This window comes from Enhydra lutris, unplaced genomic scaffold, assembly GCF_002288905.1.
Source record: "Enhydra lutris kenyoni isolate GAN:26980312 unplaced genomic scaffold, ASM228890v2 scaffoldscaffold24, whole genome shotgun sequence".
NCBI classification, from domain to species: domain Eukaryota; kingdom Metazoa; phylum Chordata; class Mammalia; order Carnivora; family Mustelidae; genus Enhydra; species Enhydra lutris.
The window spans coordinates 9,024,460-9,043,438 of record NW_019154108.1 but is presented as its reverse complement, the minus strand read 5'-3'; the positions used below and the strand labels follow the sequence as shown (position 1 = coordinate 9,043,438).

At 41.5% G+C, this 18,979-nt stretch overlaps 1 protein-coding gene across 1 annotated transcript in view; it reads left to right on the top strand.

The window, feature by feature from the left end:
- The window catches only part of LOC111150885 (AKT serine/threonine kinase 3), a 314,865-nt gene that overhangs the window by 115,307 nt on the left and 180,579 nt on the right, over positions 1 to 18,979 (top strand). Inside the window, exon 3 of the mRNA XM_022508564.1 lies at positions 14,654 to 14,779. Within this exon, the coding sequence (XP_022364272.1) occupies positions 14,654 to 14,779 (126 nt within the window). The remainder of the gene's footprint in view (positions 1 to 14,653; positions 14,780 to 18,979) is intronic.

Here is an 18,979-nt window from a genome sequence, read left to right as displayed (position 1 = left end):
AACTGGTGCTTGGTGTGTTTTCAGGATAATCCAGAAAGCCTTGAGGAACTTCTAGCGTTAATGGTATATGGATGCATTTGAATTGTGCCTCAAAAAAATCCTGCATGAATAGTAATTTTTAAAAATATTGGCCAGTGTGTTGAAAACAGAAGAGTATTTCTCTGTCTGACATATTCTTTAAGGCATCTTGCTAAATGTTTTGGCTTAAAATTTTTAATGTGTTTTAGTTTCAAGAAAATCTGATTAAAGATGTTGGTAAACTTGGTAGCACTTTTTAGAACAGAAGATGATTAAGATACAAAGGCAGAAAGGCAGAAACCGTGAAGTTCGTGTCGTTTTTGGCTGGGCAAGTCACTTATTTGCTTGAGACTGGAACACAGCATCAAAGTTCATAATTTTATACTTTTAAGTGAAAGCACAGAGAACAGCAGCTGTTGTTTCCTGGCATTTCTCTGAGGAGATATTTAAACTTAAGTGTATATATTTATTACAGAAAAGAGTTTTATGAAATGACCTTCTTTCCCTTCCCTGCATTCACATTATGTTCCACTGACTCTCTGAAGCTAACTGTGGGTACTTTTTGTTTTAGCAAAATAGGATTGGAATGCAATCTTCCTGAAATTTTCCATAGTAGAGTATAATTTAAAAAGAACACAACTCTTTAATTCCTGTAGCACGTATTTTAAGAACCCCGTTTACTCATAAAGTTATGCCAGGTACTGGTCTATTTTCCGAGGGGCGAATCATCATCCCTGAACTTGGGGAAGCAAGGGCTTCTCTTAAGCGTAAATACAAATTCCATATAAGAGTGTATTTCCACTCAGTGGAAACCACACGCGAAAGTAAAGTTTGTTACTTACCTGCTTATGATAATTATCTCCCCTCAGGAGGTCAGTCACCATAGGACCGCTCTGTGGTTCAGGCTGGGTTAATGGGGGGCGCTGGTGGCACGCAGTTGGATGGTCCCTAAGTAAGTTACATGCGAGACTCGGACACGAAGATCAGCACGTTTTATATTCTTCAGCTGAAAGTCTGCCATGTCACTGTAGTATACAGGGCTGGTTATTCAGCGTTTCGTTTCTCGTGCTTACTACATCCTAAAAAAATCTTTGACGAGTAAATGCCAGAAAACTTTTTTCCTCCGTTGCGTGAAGTAGCTGCTTTCTGAGGAACAGGAATAAAACACCCAGTGTGAGTTGCGTTGGATCCGGGAAAGGAGATTGATAATCCTCATGGTCTGGGAAGGTGGTTGCAGTTTCAGAAGCGGTCTGAAAATTAGGGCAGTGCTTTGACCCTAACCTACCAATTTGCTGTCTTACGTTTTATTTATTTATTTTTTATTAACATATAATGTATTATTAGCCCCAGGGGTACAGGTCTGTGAATCGCCAGGTTGACACACTTCACAGCACTCACCGTTGTCTCATATTTTATTAATAAATGAGGGATTTGTAATAAATGAGCCTATTGGCTGTTGGCTGCTTGTAAGAAGACCCACAGTCTTCGCATTTGGTTTGGTTTGGAATGCTAATCTCTTTGAATTACTTTATCTTTACTCAAAGATTCCTATGTTCTGGTGTCCTGCGGTTTTCACATAACAAATTACAGAGACCATTACGACAGAAACTTACTAGAATTTAAGAGAGTAATTATATAGTGCAGAGTCCTTTCTATAATTTTTCATTTCATTGGATTTTGAATGACTTTCATGACTGATGCCTCAAGTCGTTTTCCTTCATGATGTCTTGATTTCAAGACAGTCTTTCCTTTCAAACTTAATGGAAACTCTGGAAGACAAACGCTCCTAAGCTTGTCAAGGTGCAGATGCTGATGAGGAAAGAAGTATTTATGTGTAATGAGAAATATGCCCATTTCGGGGTTTTTTCAAAGATGATTTTTATGGGAAGGGAAGGGAAGGTAGGTTGTTTTCTGAAATTTCCTGTGTGTTAGGTAATGCTGCCCTCAGAGGGCCAAGGTAAGTAAATTCATTTCTAACATTGAGAAGCAGCTTTTCTGCTCTTTATCTGACCAATAAACTTGCTTTAGGGAGGAGTGGGCTGCTTTGAATAATTGAATAGTGTTTGATTTTTCTCTTTTTTTGAAAATCTTCGCTGTCCCTGCACTTGCGTGTGCTGACCACATCAAGCCCATTCAGTCCTTTTCTCAGAACGTGAAGGCAGATGACAGGCCGCAGACTGCTGCTACATTAGCTCTGTTTACAAAGAGGTTAAGAAAATTACCTAGGAAAGTTAAGAAGGTATCACTTGGGTGTCTTTTGCTCTTTGTCTCTTGGATCACAGATACTCTTATACTCAGAATTATTTGAACCACACTTTTGAATATCTAGGCGCATTCGTTGAGATGGAAACGTTATATTCCCTTCAGTTTTATAAACATAAGCATAATCATATCTTTACAGTACAAATCAAGAATTATTTACTTCACTGGATATATAGTCATTTATGTAAATGTAAAATGTCCTACCAGTTGAAATACAGTATTGTTCCTATGTATTTACGAAAGTCTGACATTAATGTATGGTTTAACACATATCCAGAGTGGTCAAGGTTAAATGATTAACTTGCACAATAAAAAAAGGAAAAGTGAGAAAGGCCTGGTATCAAAGTTGTATATTCTTGTGTTTTGCTTTCTGTATATGCTAACGTTTTATGAGATAATTGGAAAGAAACATGGAGACGTCTAGTAGTAGACCCAGTGGAATGCTTGATTTTTTTTCTCCACAGAGCTACTCGATAGTGCACCAAGAAAGACTGTTTCTGGGACAGCATTCTTTCTCTTTAACGAAAGATTTCCATTGGTTGAGCATAAATGATATGTAACTCATTGTTATCGGTAATAATGGGGGATGAAAATAGGATATAAGCAGAGTGAATAACAAAAATTGAAATTTTATCCACAAGAAAACCAGCATCTACTCTGCTCAGCTAATGTGGAACAGTGATAGTTGGGCCAAATGAGATTAACAAATTACACTTTATTTTCAATACTCCACTTTTGTTTAGTTTAATATGCTTATGTATATTAAGCACTCGCTACATCTCTTTTGTGTAGCCGTACTTTATTCATTCAACAAATGCTGTGTGATGCTTAGTATTAGCCAGATGTTGTTCTGTGTACTTCATAAATATATTTCTTTTAAAGATTTTTATTTGTTGGAGAGAGAGACAGAGACAGAACATGAGCGAAGGGGAGGGAGAGGGAGAAGCAGACTCCCCACTGAGCAGGGAGCCTGATGTGGGGCTCGATCCCAGGACCCTAAGACCATGACCTGACTGAAGGCAGATGCTTAACCCACTGAGCCACCTAGGCGCCCCCCTCATAAATATTAATTCAGTTCTTCTAAACTCTTGTCCCCATTTTCCAGAAGAAGAAGCTGAGGCACAGAGATAGTAAGCAATACGCCCAGAGGCGCACGGCTAGTTAGTGGCAGAGTTGGCACCTGACCTTCCGCCTATGTACTTCCCGCCACTGGTGTCATACGCTCCCAGCTTTGAGGGCCTGAGCAGTGTGGCAGAGCAGAATTTTGTTTGCTTTAGCAGATCTTTACTCCGATCCCAGCTCTGTCCTTGGTACGTTAGCAGTGTCTCAGAGCCTCTCTGCGGCTGTGCCGAGTGAGGACACCTTGGCACCTGTCTCTCCGTGGCGCTGTGGGGAGGTCGTGCGGGTGAAGCCTGAGCTCTGTGCGTGGCTCCGTGCACTTACGTGTCCCCTTCATCTTGCCTTTCGTACTCCTTCTGTTCCCCACTTACCTGCTGTGAGACAAGTCCTGGTCCGAGGACTGCCTGGGAAAACACAGAGGGGAGGAGGCAGGGGTTGGGAAGGCCATGGATTCAGCCCTAGAGGGGTCGAGTTTGTGGTTTCATGTGGTGTCATTTGGGGTCTTGTGCTACTGGAAGTTTATTCCAGGAGACATCAGTGCCGTCTGAGATAAAACCCTCTTCTGTTTCATTGGGTTTTGCTCTACGAGGCAGCGATTTGAATATAGGGCTGGGAGGGTCGGGTCACCTGAGGGTTTTCTCAAGCGGCACAGGCCTCCTCGCAGGGAGGAGGCGCCAAGCCAGCTCCCCCTGCCCCACTACCCCGGGGGGACACCCCGATGGCCGTGTATGCTCTCCATCAGACGTGTTCTAACGGACACATGGACTGAGCCGTGCAGCCTGTGTTGGGGGAGACTTCTGTTCCAGAGAGCTTTGCTGACACAAGCGTGGCTTATGTAGGGTTAGGTTTGTTTACTCAGCTAAGGGGTCAGTACCAGCCTGCTCCGTGGTAGGTGCCGGTGATGCGTGGTGGGTGGGTTTGCGTTACAGACTCCCACCTCCATATTTGATATTCACGAAGGCTGTTGACCGCAGCGCACAGATAATGTAGGAGAGTACATTAATTCAAACATTTAGGGAATATGGTGGGGCGAAGTGGAAAATATTTCTAGTAAAGAAGTTGTAAAATGTCATCTTTTAAAATTTGTCCCTGGCTACTTTGTTAAAATAGTACGGGAACCACTGGGTGTTCAGTGCAGTGTGTGGCGTTGGAGACTTTGTTATCATGCAGAAAGCAGATTAAAAAGAAGGCTCTGCTTTCACAGTCTACAAGGGCGTAAATGTAAGCAAAATAATAATTTAGCTCACATTTAACCCAGCAGGAAGCTGAGTGCAGATTGAGTAATTCTCCACAACATATCTACTGCTATGTAAACTAATCTCACGGTTTATTCTTCATTAAATTGCCAAGATGCTGTTTTTCTGTTGGCTAGTTCGCATGGATGCTTTTTGTTCTCTCTCTCTCTTTTCTCTTTCCATTCACCTTGCTTTTCTCTCAAAACTGAATATTCTAATTCTTTTAAGATGTTCCTGTGCTTAAAAGGATAATTAGTAAGTGTCATGGTTTTGGTCTGAAGTATAGTGTTTTTGAAAAACAAAGGGAACTGGGATTTGATTAATTTACAGCATACCTGGAAACAAATACCAGAATGCTTAAATAGATAGGTGATCATTGTGCAGTTTTCTGGAAAAGAAGAAAACGATGAAGTAGGTAAAGTCCCAGCAGGCCAGCCATTCCGACCTTGGAGAAGGTCGCACTGGAACATCTGTGGTATTCAGCGTGTGGGGCCTTTTCTCGTCATTGCCTCAGTTCCAAAGCTGAACATGGACCCCAGCCTTCTTCAGGAAGGAGATATGAAAACTATACCTAATATAAAAATGACAAGTTCATGCATTATGCAGTGGAAGCACAATTTCTTGACTATAATATACTTTTCAAAATAATCATGAAGGAGCATATGTGGGAAAGCAGAGGAATGTGGGTACATCTGGAAAGCTTTTAAGGCATCTTGGAAGCACAACGCACAATCACCAAAATTGTAAACACCTTCCATCTGGTCCATCGCAGTGGTAACATTGACCAGTATCAGAGCAGACGCATCTCTCAGTGACCTTATGTGACAGCCAGACAAGCAGGGGAAATCATCAGAAATAGTTGAGTGTTTTGCAATATGACCTCATTAATCAATACTGTGCAGAAAACCAGGAGAGAAACAGAGTGCATGGGCAGGATCTTGAAACTTGAAAGGCTTAGGGGTGTTTCAGAATACGCTCAGTGAAAGAAGCATGGTAAAAGATTCCCAGGCCTCCCTATTGTTAGGAGGCTTCAGAAAGGAAGGGGTGCAGGGCCTGATCCTGGAGCCAACACAGCAGCAAACCAGCCCTTCCACGAAATGTCGAGGGATTCCGTGCCGCGGTCCCTGCTGGCCCTTTCCCGCGGGAGCGCAGGAGACCGCGGGTGTCCGGAGACCATTCCGCGGGCACGTGGGCTGCCACTGGGAACTGCCACGCGGGGGAGATGTTGCCACCCCTCCGTGTGACTTCCTAGATCACGAAGAGGGTTTCCGCTTCGCATCCTGATTGCCCAAAGCGTCCGCTTTTCTGCGGTTCCTTCTCAGGGCTGCGGGCTGCTCTTCCAGCTGCGCGCCGGCGGGTCCTGCCCGGGACTTCGTGCCGCGTTCTCTGCGCATCGTGACGCTCGCGATGTTACTTTTGAATGGATGAGTCTGTCGGAAGCCCGTTTTCCCCTGTTCTGATAAAAGTGTTGCGAGAACCTTTGTTCTCTGAGCCGTGGTGCTTTGAGCTGTGAACCGTACTTGAGAATAAGGGAGCGGGCGGAGACCCCACCCAATTTCTGGAGACGCCGCCGGAGCGGGGGTGATGGCGGTCAGGGGATCGCGCGGATGCCACTGCAAAGGGTGGCACTTTCAGTGTACCCAAGGGCAAGGGAGAATATGCTTGAAAAGACTTAATGAAAGGGGAGCGATAGCCCAAACCTAACGTATATCTAGGAAGCTCGTGGAATATGCAAAAGTACTTTGATTTTTCAAAAAGTTTCGTTTCGGATTGTCCCTGTGAGTTGAAACATTGTTACTAGGCTAGCTCATTGCCATGTAGAGAATAGAAAAAAAACTCTTTAGGATTTATTTTCAAGACACTTGTAAGAGAGGACGATGATAATTTCAGTGAGAAATTCTACTTCTTTTATTCCCTGGGAGACATTCACAGGGCTTTTACGTAGATCTAACTGGACTAGAACACTTGCTGTCCACTATATAAAAATGGAACAATTTCAAGGATTGCAAATGTTTTATTATGTTTATCACCACAATTTTCTTTTCTTTTTTTTTTTTTTTTAATCACCACACTTTTCTGTAGTTACTATATTTGGCTTCATGATTTTTAAGATATTTAAGACATAGCACACTAGCGTGAATTATATATTCAGTATTTATTTGTTTGTGGTGCCAATAGTTAATTATGAACATCCACTAGTGGAAAAAAGATTCTGCTATATTTTCTTTTAGGTGGTTCATGTGTAAATTTGGTTGGCATCTGTCAACAAGCAATTATATATGTAGCTATATTGCAAACCATGAAATTAATTGATTTTTTTATACTGCTACCAGCTTTAAACCTCTTTTTGTCTTTGGTAAAATTTGTCCTGTGAAGACTTTTATTTAAGACTAATGCTTTCTTAAAGTCATATAAATCTATTTTGACAGAAAGCTGCCATCTTTGGATTTAAAAGCTCTTCTTGGAGGGCGCCTGGGTGGCTCTGTGGGTTAAAAAAGCCTCTGCCTTCAGCTCAGGTCATCATCCCGGGATCCTGGGATCGAGCCCCGCATCGGGCTCTCTGCTCAGCGGGGAGCCTGCTTCCCCCTCTCTCTGCCTGCCTCTCTGCCTACTTGTGATCTCTGTCTGTCAAATAAATAAAATCTTTAAGAAAAAAAAAGCTCTTCTTGGGAAATTTTAAATTATTTGATTTTCATTGTACTGAAATTATTAAAAATAATTCAGATAGACCTAAGACTTTAGAGCTCTCCCTCTCTCTCTCTCTTTCTTTTTTTGGAAGACTAGTTACTCTGATATTCTTAACGCTGTCTCGAAAAAGAAGTATGTATTAATTAATTAATTAATTTTGATGTGATGTGCCTTTTCATTTCTTTAGAGAGGATTCAAGTTTTATATACCTGACACTAGCTAAAGAGACTTTTTGGGGGGTGGTGGTGATAGAGTAAATTTATTACTGATTGTTGCCTGTTGCCTCATTTATGACCATATTCCTGAGTGAGCGTACTGCTCAGTAGTGGGATATTTAATGCAGGGCTGGGGATGAGCTGTAAATGTTAGTGCCATGAATAACAATGGTTCCATTTCACAACAACAAAATCTAGCTCAAGCTACACTCAGGTGAGTGCTTTCAAGTCCTGTCCTGGTTGGTGCTTTTATGCTTCTCAGGTTTCAGATCAGGAGGCTGGGAATAGAGAGCTTCATGTTCTTACAGCCGAGAAGTGGAGGAGCCAGGATTCAGACCCCCCCAGGCAGGGAGGCTGCAGGCTCCATTCCCCTGAGCATTATGTTGTCCTGCCTAGAGCACCTGAAGGGTGAGGCGGAGCCGGGTAAGAACTGAGGCCCCACTGGAGAAGTTTCTTGATCCTGTAGTGACCATGACTCTTTGTTGTGACTTTTATTATAGAACATAGCATTTGTCTTATGTCGGGTTTCTTTTTTTCTGAAAATGTAACCCACATGCCTTACTGCCTTGGTAAAATGGCCAGTTGCTTGCTTGTGTAAATCCTGTTGGCTCTCCCCCTCTGCAAAGGACGAAGGTGTAAAGAGGTTATTTGCTATTAACAGACAAAGCAGGTGTCGATATTACTCATTTTCCCCTCTGAGAGGACAAAGGCGAATAGTAATATATCTCATTGGGGATTGTGATTAAACACTGATGTAAGATACAAGGAATATGTATTCTCAGGAAAGCTGAGCTTAGGGTTGTTTCGGCTTTATGATGAGACGGTGGTGCCTCCTTCCCGACGTGCTCTCGCCTCTTCCTCCCGGAGTGATTAGCTTGGGAGGCCTGTGTGACAGCACGTGTGAGGGGTTGTTAGTAATTTCAAAAGCTGCGTCTCCTGGATCTCTTAGAGAAATCAGAATTTCAGTTTGTTCGCAGTACAGCTGTTGGTAACCAGCATCATTCATTTTCCTCGAATTTTATCCTAGGGAAGTAGCTTATTTTAAAAATGACGCTTAAGCATTTTGTCTAATTAAATTCTATATGATCAATGTGTAGGATTTGTGAAAAACAGTGCTATGCTTGTACAGACTTCTTTTCAATTGGATTCTATCTATATCTATTTTGATAACATCTTGGTTTTTCCACCTAAATGTGCCCGTGCCAGTGGAGGCGAGGCCTCCAGTAGATGAGGGAGTCTTTCTGTGCGTTCTCAGCCTGTATGTACTTGACTGCGCAGCTTATCGTCTACTTCTCGCGAAGTCAGAGTTGGTACCAGGTTCTAGAACACAACCTTGCCGTACAAATGCATGAATGCATGAATCGAATATTCAGCATAATTCACTTATGGGGGTACAAGCTGAATCATTTCTAAGGGTCTTTTCTCCACTTGTACGTCTGAGCAAATCTAGGCACATCCTGGTTATTCTAGATGTAAGACCACTGGAATGTTTTCACCAATCTGCTCTCAGTCCTTAGACATAACATTTGCACCTTTTCAAAGCTGAAGTCATCAAAAAGTGCCGAGGCAAGAGCTGGAAGCGCGATTCTCAGTGAAGTAGCCGTGAAACAGTCTGCAGCAGGGGAGGATTATCGAATACAAATGAAATTTGAAATTAGGTGAACGGTAGGAAACGAGCGCTGTCAACTTCCAGGGGATAACCCTGAGGTGAATGCTTATCGCTAGTAATGATGAGCCACTAGAAAACGCCATCAAAATATTTAGGTGCAAAGTGAGGGTGAATTTAAACTTGTACCATCTCCCATCTGAGGTTGTTATTAAAGATTAAGCCTGAGATCCTAAATATTATTTGTACTCAGCTGGGGAAATCAAAAATGTTCTCTGTGGCCGACATCCACTCAAAGACACTGAGGTTTTTTTATTTAGTTGTTTGAAGAGCTTACAGAAAATAAATTATTAAGTAAAGTAAGAAAGTTGGCAAAAGTCCAGAATCTGAAGTCATTAAAACCAAGTAAAACTGTGACTTCTAGTAAACAGCCTCTTGTAACCCCACATTTGACAAATAGGATTCTGTCCTGTTGATAAGAGTGAGATGGGTTTTTTCCTTTGTGTTCGTAAGGTATTAGCTAAGCGTCTCTATACCACTGATGCCAAGAACTTAATCAATAAGGTTTTGTTTTGTTTTGTTTTTGGTTCTGTAAACAAGCCTTCGGTTAGAGTGATAAGAAACCGCATGAAGTTTTCTAGGGCCGCCGTAACAAATTCCAGCAAATTGGGTGGTTCGCAACAAAAGACAGTGACAGAGTCTCTTGGGATTCTGGACACCGGAAGTTAGAGCCAGGGTCAGACTCCCTCCAGAGGCTTCGGAGGAGAATCTGTTCCTTGCCTTTCCAGCTCCTGGTGTCCGCAGGTGTTGGCCGGCCGGTGGTGCTGCCCTGGTCCCATGGCCGCCTCCTCTCAGTGTGTCCAAGCCCCCCGGCCTCACGCGTTCGGGGGTGTTTGTGATTGGATTTGGCTCACCTAGATCATCCAGGATAAGCCCCTCTTGTCAAAATCCCTCACTTCATCACCCCTTTGGCCATCTAAGGTACTCCCAGATCCCAGGGATTGGGGTGGGTACATAATCTTTTGACAGGATCACCATTCAGCTCACTAGAGAAGCCAAAATATCGGGCTCCCTGTTGGGAAATAACGCTGTTTCCAGTATCAAAGCACGGGTACTTCAGAACGCATCAAGCCTGCGGCCGAGGAGCGTGAGCCGGAAGTGACAGCGTCCTTCATGAAGGCAGATAGAAAGTGGGGAAGAGACTGTGCTGGAAACCCCGTCCACGTGTGGCTGGGGCCCTCGCTGCAGGCTTATTCTGATACACGTAGAAATGTGGAATCGGTGCCCCACAAATGCAGCTGCTTTTTTAAACAAGACTTTCGCCCTGTTACGACAAACCGCTTCTTAAATTAGTTGAAACCTGTGGGCTATAAATACCAAAGTATGGTACAGCTTGGTTTTAATACAGCTTGTGTAAATTTAGGTGTAAATGCTATGTTTAAAATACAGGATGCGATTGACTTTTAGCAATCTCTCTCAAAAGGATGGGTGGCAGAGAGGGCACCTTTGTTCCGGGCACTTAGCCCCATAAAAGCAAGGACTTTTTAGCCATATTTTTGGAACGGCCTGAGAACATGTTTCTCCTCTAGACGCTCCCTGCCCCAGCTACCGAGTCAGTGAGGAGACTGTTCGGGTCCTTTGTCATGACCAGCTGGACAAGGTCCCCGAGGCAGCAGGAACAATTGTGCTTTGCCATCAGTGTGCCTGGAGACCTGCCGTGGTATCCTGGAAAGCTATGACTTTTTCTACTCTTTGGAGCTAGGAATCGTCTTCTTTTGCTCTGGGCCTAGTAGGTGGCAGTAAAGCTTGCTTTTTTGCTTTATTCCCTACCTTGTGAATTTGAGTCCTTGGGAAGGCCCGGTTCTTTGGCAGAAAAAGAATCCCTTCTCAGTTCCACTTCTGGAACTAGAAAATAAATATTTAATTAGACCAGCACATTATGCTATTATATGAGCTTGACTTGAGAATGTTCCTGGGAACCTATAAAAAAAAAGGATCTGCTTTCAGGAAGTATTCTGAAGCCTTCTCTGAATTTTAGGAGGTGCCTGAAACCTGGTGTCGTACTGGAATAGCAAGTCCAAGAGTTCGAATTCTTGTGTTTTTCATTTTTTCATCCAATACTGTGTCTCTGGGACCCAGAGCAAATAAATAAGTAGATGTGCTCTGAACTTCTTCTTGGGAAGTCCATTCATATTATAAACAATAAAAAATCGAGAGTCTTAAAGTCGGGGATCCACTGTTAGCTTTCTGTGACAGTCCGATTGTTGACTGATTTTACTGAGTCAACTCAAAATTATTAATCAAAATTTGTAAGAAATAATAATTTTTATTTTTACCAACGATGTAGATTTTGACTTTTCAGTTTTCTTCCTGATTGCAAATGACTCCTGCATTGTCTTGGTATAACGTATTATATGTCCGGGATACATAAAAATTTATTTTTAAAAGACCTTTTTGGCAACCAGAAGTCTTGCTATAGACCACATAAAATATTCTAAATTTCCTAAGATCTGTTTTACAAAAAAGATATAAGATTTATGTGATGATATTTCGTGTCTTTCAACTGAGCATGACTACATTAGTGGCTGACAGGAAGTTATTCTTAGAAATGAAAATTTGATGTTTATTTCTTTTAATTTCTTATTTCTTGAATATATGTTTTCAGTACTTTCATAAAATGAGAAACAGCGCTATCCTATTTTTCTTTTAAATTTTTAGATGAATTTCTTTTATTTTACCTTTCTTATACTTATTAAACTAGTACTTATTTTTTTGCTTGATAGACTTGGAGCATCTATACTGGTATGAATCTTCTATTGTTTACAGGAGCGTTTGGAATCTAAATACGATATTACTAATTAGAGATTTGATACCTAATGATGTTAAATTTTATATAGGAGTCCATAAGTAAAAATGGAAAAATAAAATAAGTACAATCAAGAAAGGAACTTGCTTCATCTTTGAGATGGGAACTGTGAATTTAACATTGTGGTTTTACAAATTTGGCATGTGTTTATTAATATTAAGACCATATATTTTCAGTAAAGTGAAGTGAGGAGGGGAGTCAGGTTTCCTTTTTCTTTCCCTGTAAGTGCCTCTTCTGTGCTGGGTTGATATGCATCTCCTTCATGTGTTCAGTCACTTGGTAGATGACTACTCAGCATCTACCCAGTGGTAAGCACTGGGGTGGGCCCTTGGAGTGCATCCCCGCAAGGAAAAAGAAGTGACAGAACTTAGGACCAATGGGGAAAATCAAGTTTTGAAACAAAAATTAGAACCTATCTGCCATTTTAAGCTTCGTGGCTTCCCAGTGCTTGCTTTTCTGATGATACTTGACCAACGAAATGTATCAAGACTTGGAAGATCAGTATGACTCAGTGGAGCGGTGTTTCCTAAAGCACCCATGTGTGATGTTGCACAATCATGCACAGTGTCTAAACGATTCATTCAGTGTGTAATAGAGACCAGCGGCTTTTCACGTAACAGCAGGTTCCTTGACATGCTTTCAAATTCCACACTGCAGTTAACCTTTCAGAAAACGTCAAAGAAAGAGAGTCATAATTGTCTGAATACCCCTGCCCTTTCCGGCTGCGCACCTGTTGAGCCAGCTCTCTTTCCTGTATTTTAAACCAAAACAACCTACCACTGTAGACTGAATACAGAAGCAGGTATGAGAACCTGCCTATCTTCTGTGAAGCCAAACATCAAAGAGATTTTTTTAAATGGAAAGAAGTTGTGCTTTCTTGCTGATTTTTTTGTTTGTTTGTTTTAAAAAATATAATTATTTTCATAAAAATGTTAGTTATGTTACATGTAATGAATTTATTGTTATTTTTAAAAGAAGAAATAAAGACATTTAAGTTTTCTTTTCAGTTCCTAAGGCAGTAAACATAGATGTAATCTACCTAAATAGATTGTTGGAATTGTCAGTGGTGGCTAAGAGTGTAAAGAGGTGGGAGGTAAGGAGCTTGAGAATGGCTGATCCAGAGGTGCACCCCACATCTGAAATGTATGTTGGGGTGAGATTATGATACGGAGGAGCTTGTGTTTTATGTTAAGAGACTTGAATGGGGGGCGCCTGGGTGGCTCAGTGGGTTAAGCCTCTGCCTTCAGCTCAGGTCATGATCTCAGGGTCCTGGGATCGAGCCCCACATCGGACTCTCTGCTCTGCAGAGAGCCTGCTTCCTCCTCTCTCTCTCTCTCTCTGCTTGCCTCTCTGCCTACTTGTGATTTCTCTCTGTCAAAAAAATAAATCTTTAAAAAAAAAAAAAAAAAAGAGACTTGAATGGGAAGGAGTCAATATTTTTGAGCAGAAAAGCACTGGAAATCAAAAGTGGTACACACAGAGGGTTAATCTGGAGGGGATAGATGCGTGAAGATGGAATGCGGGGAGAGCGGGACAGGGGGCATGAACAGCACAACAGCAGGCCAGGTGTGAGGGCCCCGTTTGGGTTGGGCTAAATGAGAGATTGTGAAGGCAGTGCTGGCCTAGCTGAAGGAGAGGGAACCGGCCCCATGTTAGCTTGAGTTGGGTAACTGAGGCCCAGGGAAGAAGCTGGCTTGTTGGAAAGTGGAACTGGGTTCAGTTTCTTGAGGGACTGTGATTCGGCATTTGAGATCGAAGAACCAGGTAGAAATACCCAGTAGAGAATTGACGATTACGAGACCAGAGAGCCTCCCATACCTTACTTACGGTGTCACGGGGCACCTCTCTTTCTTAAAATTCAGATGAGTCCCTTCTTAGGTACGCAGCTTGTGATCTGGTTGCTAAAAACGTCTGGTAGCTAGATGATGGCTTTTATCAAAATGTGATACATACGCGTTTATTGGCTGTTACGTGCTTGGCCTTGTACTGTGTGTTCTTACAGTTATTACTGTTTGTGTGAGTGTGTGTGTGGTTTTTAAGCTCTGTTAACTCATGTTCTTTCATTTCCTTGACTTATTTACAGCATTGTACAGAAGATAATTTCCCTATTCAGAACAATAAAATGTTGTTTAAACAAGTTATGATCAAGATTTAACAATGAAAACAGACTTTACCCCTTTTCTTCTTAAAAAATGACACAATTAGTCAGTAGTACATGGAAGATAAACATCTATTTCATGTTCCTCCTTATGATAAGTGTTTTTCATCGAAATTCCTTGATACTGTGTGTGGATGATTTACCAAGGCTTTTTAAAATGGTTGAAAAATGCTCTAACAACCATCTGATAAAATGAAAAACTGAATAAAATGTGTGCTCAGATGAATGATTCTCTGAAGAAATAATGGTGCAAATGAATTATCAAAGTGTGAAATCATTAAAAACAAAACATGTTTGAGTTTTTATTGAATCTTAATTGCAGGCTTATGTATTTTCTTTTGTAAGCTAAGTTAAAAGAAAATTGCCTAACTAAATTTTTGGAGGCCAGTGTTGTGGGACATATATTGTACCATAATTTATTTTTCACATAAAAGCTGCTGTTCATTTTTTTCCTCCAGCATTAACATGCATGCTTTCCTCATGTAGGAGAATATATAAAAAACTGGAGGCCAAGATATTTCCTTTTGAAGACAGATGGCTCATTCATAGGATATAAAGAGAAACCTCAAGATGTGGATTTACCTTATCCCCTCAACAACTTCTCAGTGGCAAGTAAGTTCCTTATAATTGTTGATTCACCTTGTATTTATCTATATGTATGACGTCATGTGCCAGCTATCTTACGATATAGGAGAAGCCTATGAAAAAGTTTAGGTCTGTATTTAAGTTCAGGGAAATTTTCAGCTTTGATACAATTTCAGTTCCTTAGCATAGCGATTATTGATTATGGTCTTCTATAAGACAATATGGTTGAATATAGAATTTAAATGTGATAAATACAATTCCCGAAATATGTACCTCAAGTTTTTCATTATAAAATGTAAGCAGGAACCTTTGAACTCTGTTGCTAAGTGAACTTGGTTGTTAAGTTTGTTGCAGGACTTGGTACATTTCTAACTGGTTTCCTGTCAGGATCTTAGCTCTTTTCAGTTGCTCACAGGATGAGAAACAAGTGATTTACTTGAGAAATTGTCTTCTGGGGAGATTTTATGTTCGAAGTTCAATTTTTCTTCCTTACATGTATCTAAGAAAAATGTTTGTAGTGAAAATTTTTTTAGGAATTATAGATTTTCTTGACCGTAAGCCCAGAATAAACTGAAAGATGCTGCTGCTGGTGATTTTGGCAACAGTCCCCTTTGCTGTGTGATGACCAGGCTCTCCGGGCTAGTTGTATTCCTGATTACTCAACGGAAGTGTTGTTGGCTGTTAATTCAGAAATAAAGCATTTGAAAAAGTTACATTAGGTTAAAATAAACTTGCATAAGAGCTGAAGTCTGTACCATTGAGATGAAATCTTTAGCCAGACACCATTCTTAATTTTGATTTTGGTTGTATGTTGTTTTCTGTCAGTGACATTTGAAACAGAGAGGAAGGTAAAGAGTGAAGCAAAAAAATAAAATGAAAAATATCATCAAAAAGCAGCAACAAAGAAATGCAAGATAACGAAAGTCCTTTAATGTTATAAAAGTCATTTTAAAATTGGATAGAGCCCCAGCCTTTTTTATGGGTACCATCTTTTAATTTTTTTTTAAAGAATAAGATAAAGCAATAAATCAAAGGGTTTGTGAAATCAGTTGAGTGGCAAGAACACTAACTTAAAAAACAAACAAACCCAGACACCTCTCTGTTTCTATAAATGGAATCTTATGTAGGGATTTCATTTTTTAAGAAGTGAGAACACTGTTAATATGTATGTATTAGTTTAAGGAAACCATTCCCCTCTCCCTCCACCCCACCCCCCAGAATACTCATAAGTTATTATGACTTTCTTTTAGTAGAAAATGATTTTCAAAACTCTGTTGTCAATTGAAATAATGTCTTGTATTTTGTATTGACTTAAGAGCACATTTTCATTCTAGAGATCTCATGGGCGAGCATTTGCTTTAAAGTGATAGAAATTGGCTTTTAAAACACTAACAGCACACATTATTTCTGACATAAAGCCACTGCAGTTTCTTAGTTTCTCTATTTTCCTAGCAAATGGTATTGGTTGTCTGAAATAATTTATAAAAGTACAGAACTCCTGTATCTGCTGATCAAAATGCAGCATTTTTTGACCTTATGAAATTTCACACCCCAACAAGTTTTAAAGACATACTGTATGTCACAGTCTGCCAACATCTGCTCCCACACTTCCACTGGCAGAGGCTGGAATAAATGCTGCACTCTTGGGGAGAGATCCTGCTTAGTGACTGACATTCAGCCTAGCCACGAAATAAATATTAGTCGACATCTGTAATCTTTGCTTCTATCGTCAAGTAGTTGTAGGTAATTGACTCAACGAACAAGTGGAAGTTGTAGACCAGCTTCTTCATTTTCAGAAGTGTGCTAACACGGGTCTTACACCAGATAAACTGTTTAAGATTGATGGTTCTTAAGACTTGACCTACTGTGGTCTTAAACTGACGTGCAGAAATGACGAGTAGTGAGTGAATGGACGCTGGTTGAGGAAATCGTGCCAAGTTCAGCTTTGCCACAAGGCATGAGTATGACCGTGGATGGGTCATTCTCTGAAGCTCTCAGCATCATGGGAACACTCGGATGTAATGAACTTCAAGGCCCTTTTATCTCCTACGAGCTATGGTTCTGGGAGGGGCAGTTTGAGCGGGCCCCTGAGAGTGAATGGGAGTTAAGCGGGGAGAAGGATATTCCAGGCTGAGGGGACAAAGAATGTTTTCATGAGACATTAAGAGAAGGAGGAGTTGGAGCAAGGAAGGGTTACTTGGCCAGCAGGTTCCCCTCTGGCCCTAGCCCCCTTGAGTAAGTGAAAAAAGAGATGATTTTACTGCATATTTCTAAGGGATGTTTGGAAATGTTACATACATATATTTCACTGAGAGTTACAGGAGTTCCCTATTTTTCCTTATAATTAAAAATATTACTTCAAATTTAATGTATGTAGGTTTTACTGCAATTTGACCAAAATAGGCTTTTTTATCCATCTGAAGAAATGAAGTAGGAGAACCAGCAGGGACTGGGGATCCCTCTTTCCAGTCTTCACTGAATTTCACATTCCTTCCTTTCTGATCTAAAGTTCCCCAAAAGATCGTGTGCGCTCCTTGTTTCTGGAATCCACTGCTGTCTCGCTTTCTCTCTCAGTCACTTGATCGACACCAGTCTCCGTAGTTCTCCAGTGACCACCTACCTGCTCAGACGAGCAGACACTTTTCAGTTGTTTTTTTTCCTGGGTCAGCACCTTGGGCTGCGTTTCATACCGTTGGTCCCCACTTCTCTCTTGGCATGACCTCTCCTGTTGTGTTCTGGGAGGTCTCTCTCTCTCTTGCTGTTCTTCCTTTGTCTGTTGGGTGGATTGTGGTATCTCCGTGGGTTCTGGCCAAGGATGCTTCTCATTTTGTTCCCTCTCCCTGGGGCAGGGGGTGGGGGGAGGTTACAAGGACTTGGAAGGTTTCGTACGAGACATGACTTCAGGGCACCAGGTTGCTGTATTCAGCTGGCTGCTGGACATCTTGCCCTGGGTATTTCTGGGCCTCAACATATCCTAAGTGGAATCCGAGATAATCTCATCAGTTCTCTCTGTATTGGGTATGCCAGTTCTGTCTTGAGCAGAAGCCTGGACCCATTCCATGCCCGCCACCCCCATCGTCACCCTATTCCCAGTTCATTGGTTTCTACTGATTTAGCTTCTCAGTTTTTGAACTTCTGTGCATCCTTTCTTATAATCACCCTGGAGCAAGCACTCACCGTCTCCATCAGAGATACGGAGTCCGATACACTGCCTCTAGGTTCTACTGCGTGCACCACTACCTCTCATGACTGTCACAGTGACCCTTGTACAGGTCCGTTTGACTCTGCATTCGCCCGGATCTCCACTGCCTGCTGGAGGAAGTCCAGCTTCCTCCGTGTGTCCTGCGGGCGTCCCCTCAGTCTGACCTCTGCTTTCAACTCTTGCCTCTCGTGTCCTCTGCTGGCAGGTCGCACTTCCACTCTGAGACTTTGTTTATGCTGTTCCCTCTCACTGGACCGTTCTTCTGTCCTCTCTTTGTCTGGATGATTTGTTTGCATCCTTTAAGAATTAATTCAGATTTAAATTCCCAGCCTCATTCCTTGCTACATCAGTTGTCCCTGCCCTTCACAAAGCTGTTCTCTTTTGTTGTTACCACATTGTTTTCGGGTTATTTGTTCATGTGTTTTGTCTCATCTACCAATTTTGGGGTGAAGAGCCTACTGTTATTTACTTTATATCTCCTAGTGCCTGCGTATTAGGGTTTAATAACCATTTTTGAATGAATGTCTGAAAACGTCTAGCCCAGATTTTTCCTGTTTTAGATGAGAAAAAGGAGGCTGTTAGAAATTTAGTGATTTGGTTAAGGTTGCTTTACTAGGTAGGGTAGCCAGGTATCAAGGTTGGAATTCCAATTTCTCTCCTGTCATTTACATTTTATTTCCCTCCTCCGCCCCCATTCTGGACTGTTTTCTCTGGATTAAAGATCTGATTTGGGTCAGAGTTCCAATATTTTAAATTGCTAGATATCCGTTGGCCTGCAGAACGTAAACTCTCCAGGCCCTGTGAAATGTGGATAAAAATCTTTGATCTTCATCCTTCTTTGGGTGGATCAAATACGAATGTACGTGAAGGTACCTTCTAAAGGGAGTGCCGAGGACATGTCAGTAAAGTAGTAAATCGTTTTCCAGCAGAGTGCATCTCTAATCAGAATTATGATCTATCTGGCCAGGTGCTCACTATAGACTGAGATGACCAGGACTCCTGGTCTACTCAAGAGTCAGTGGTCT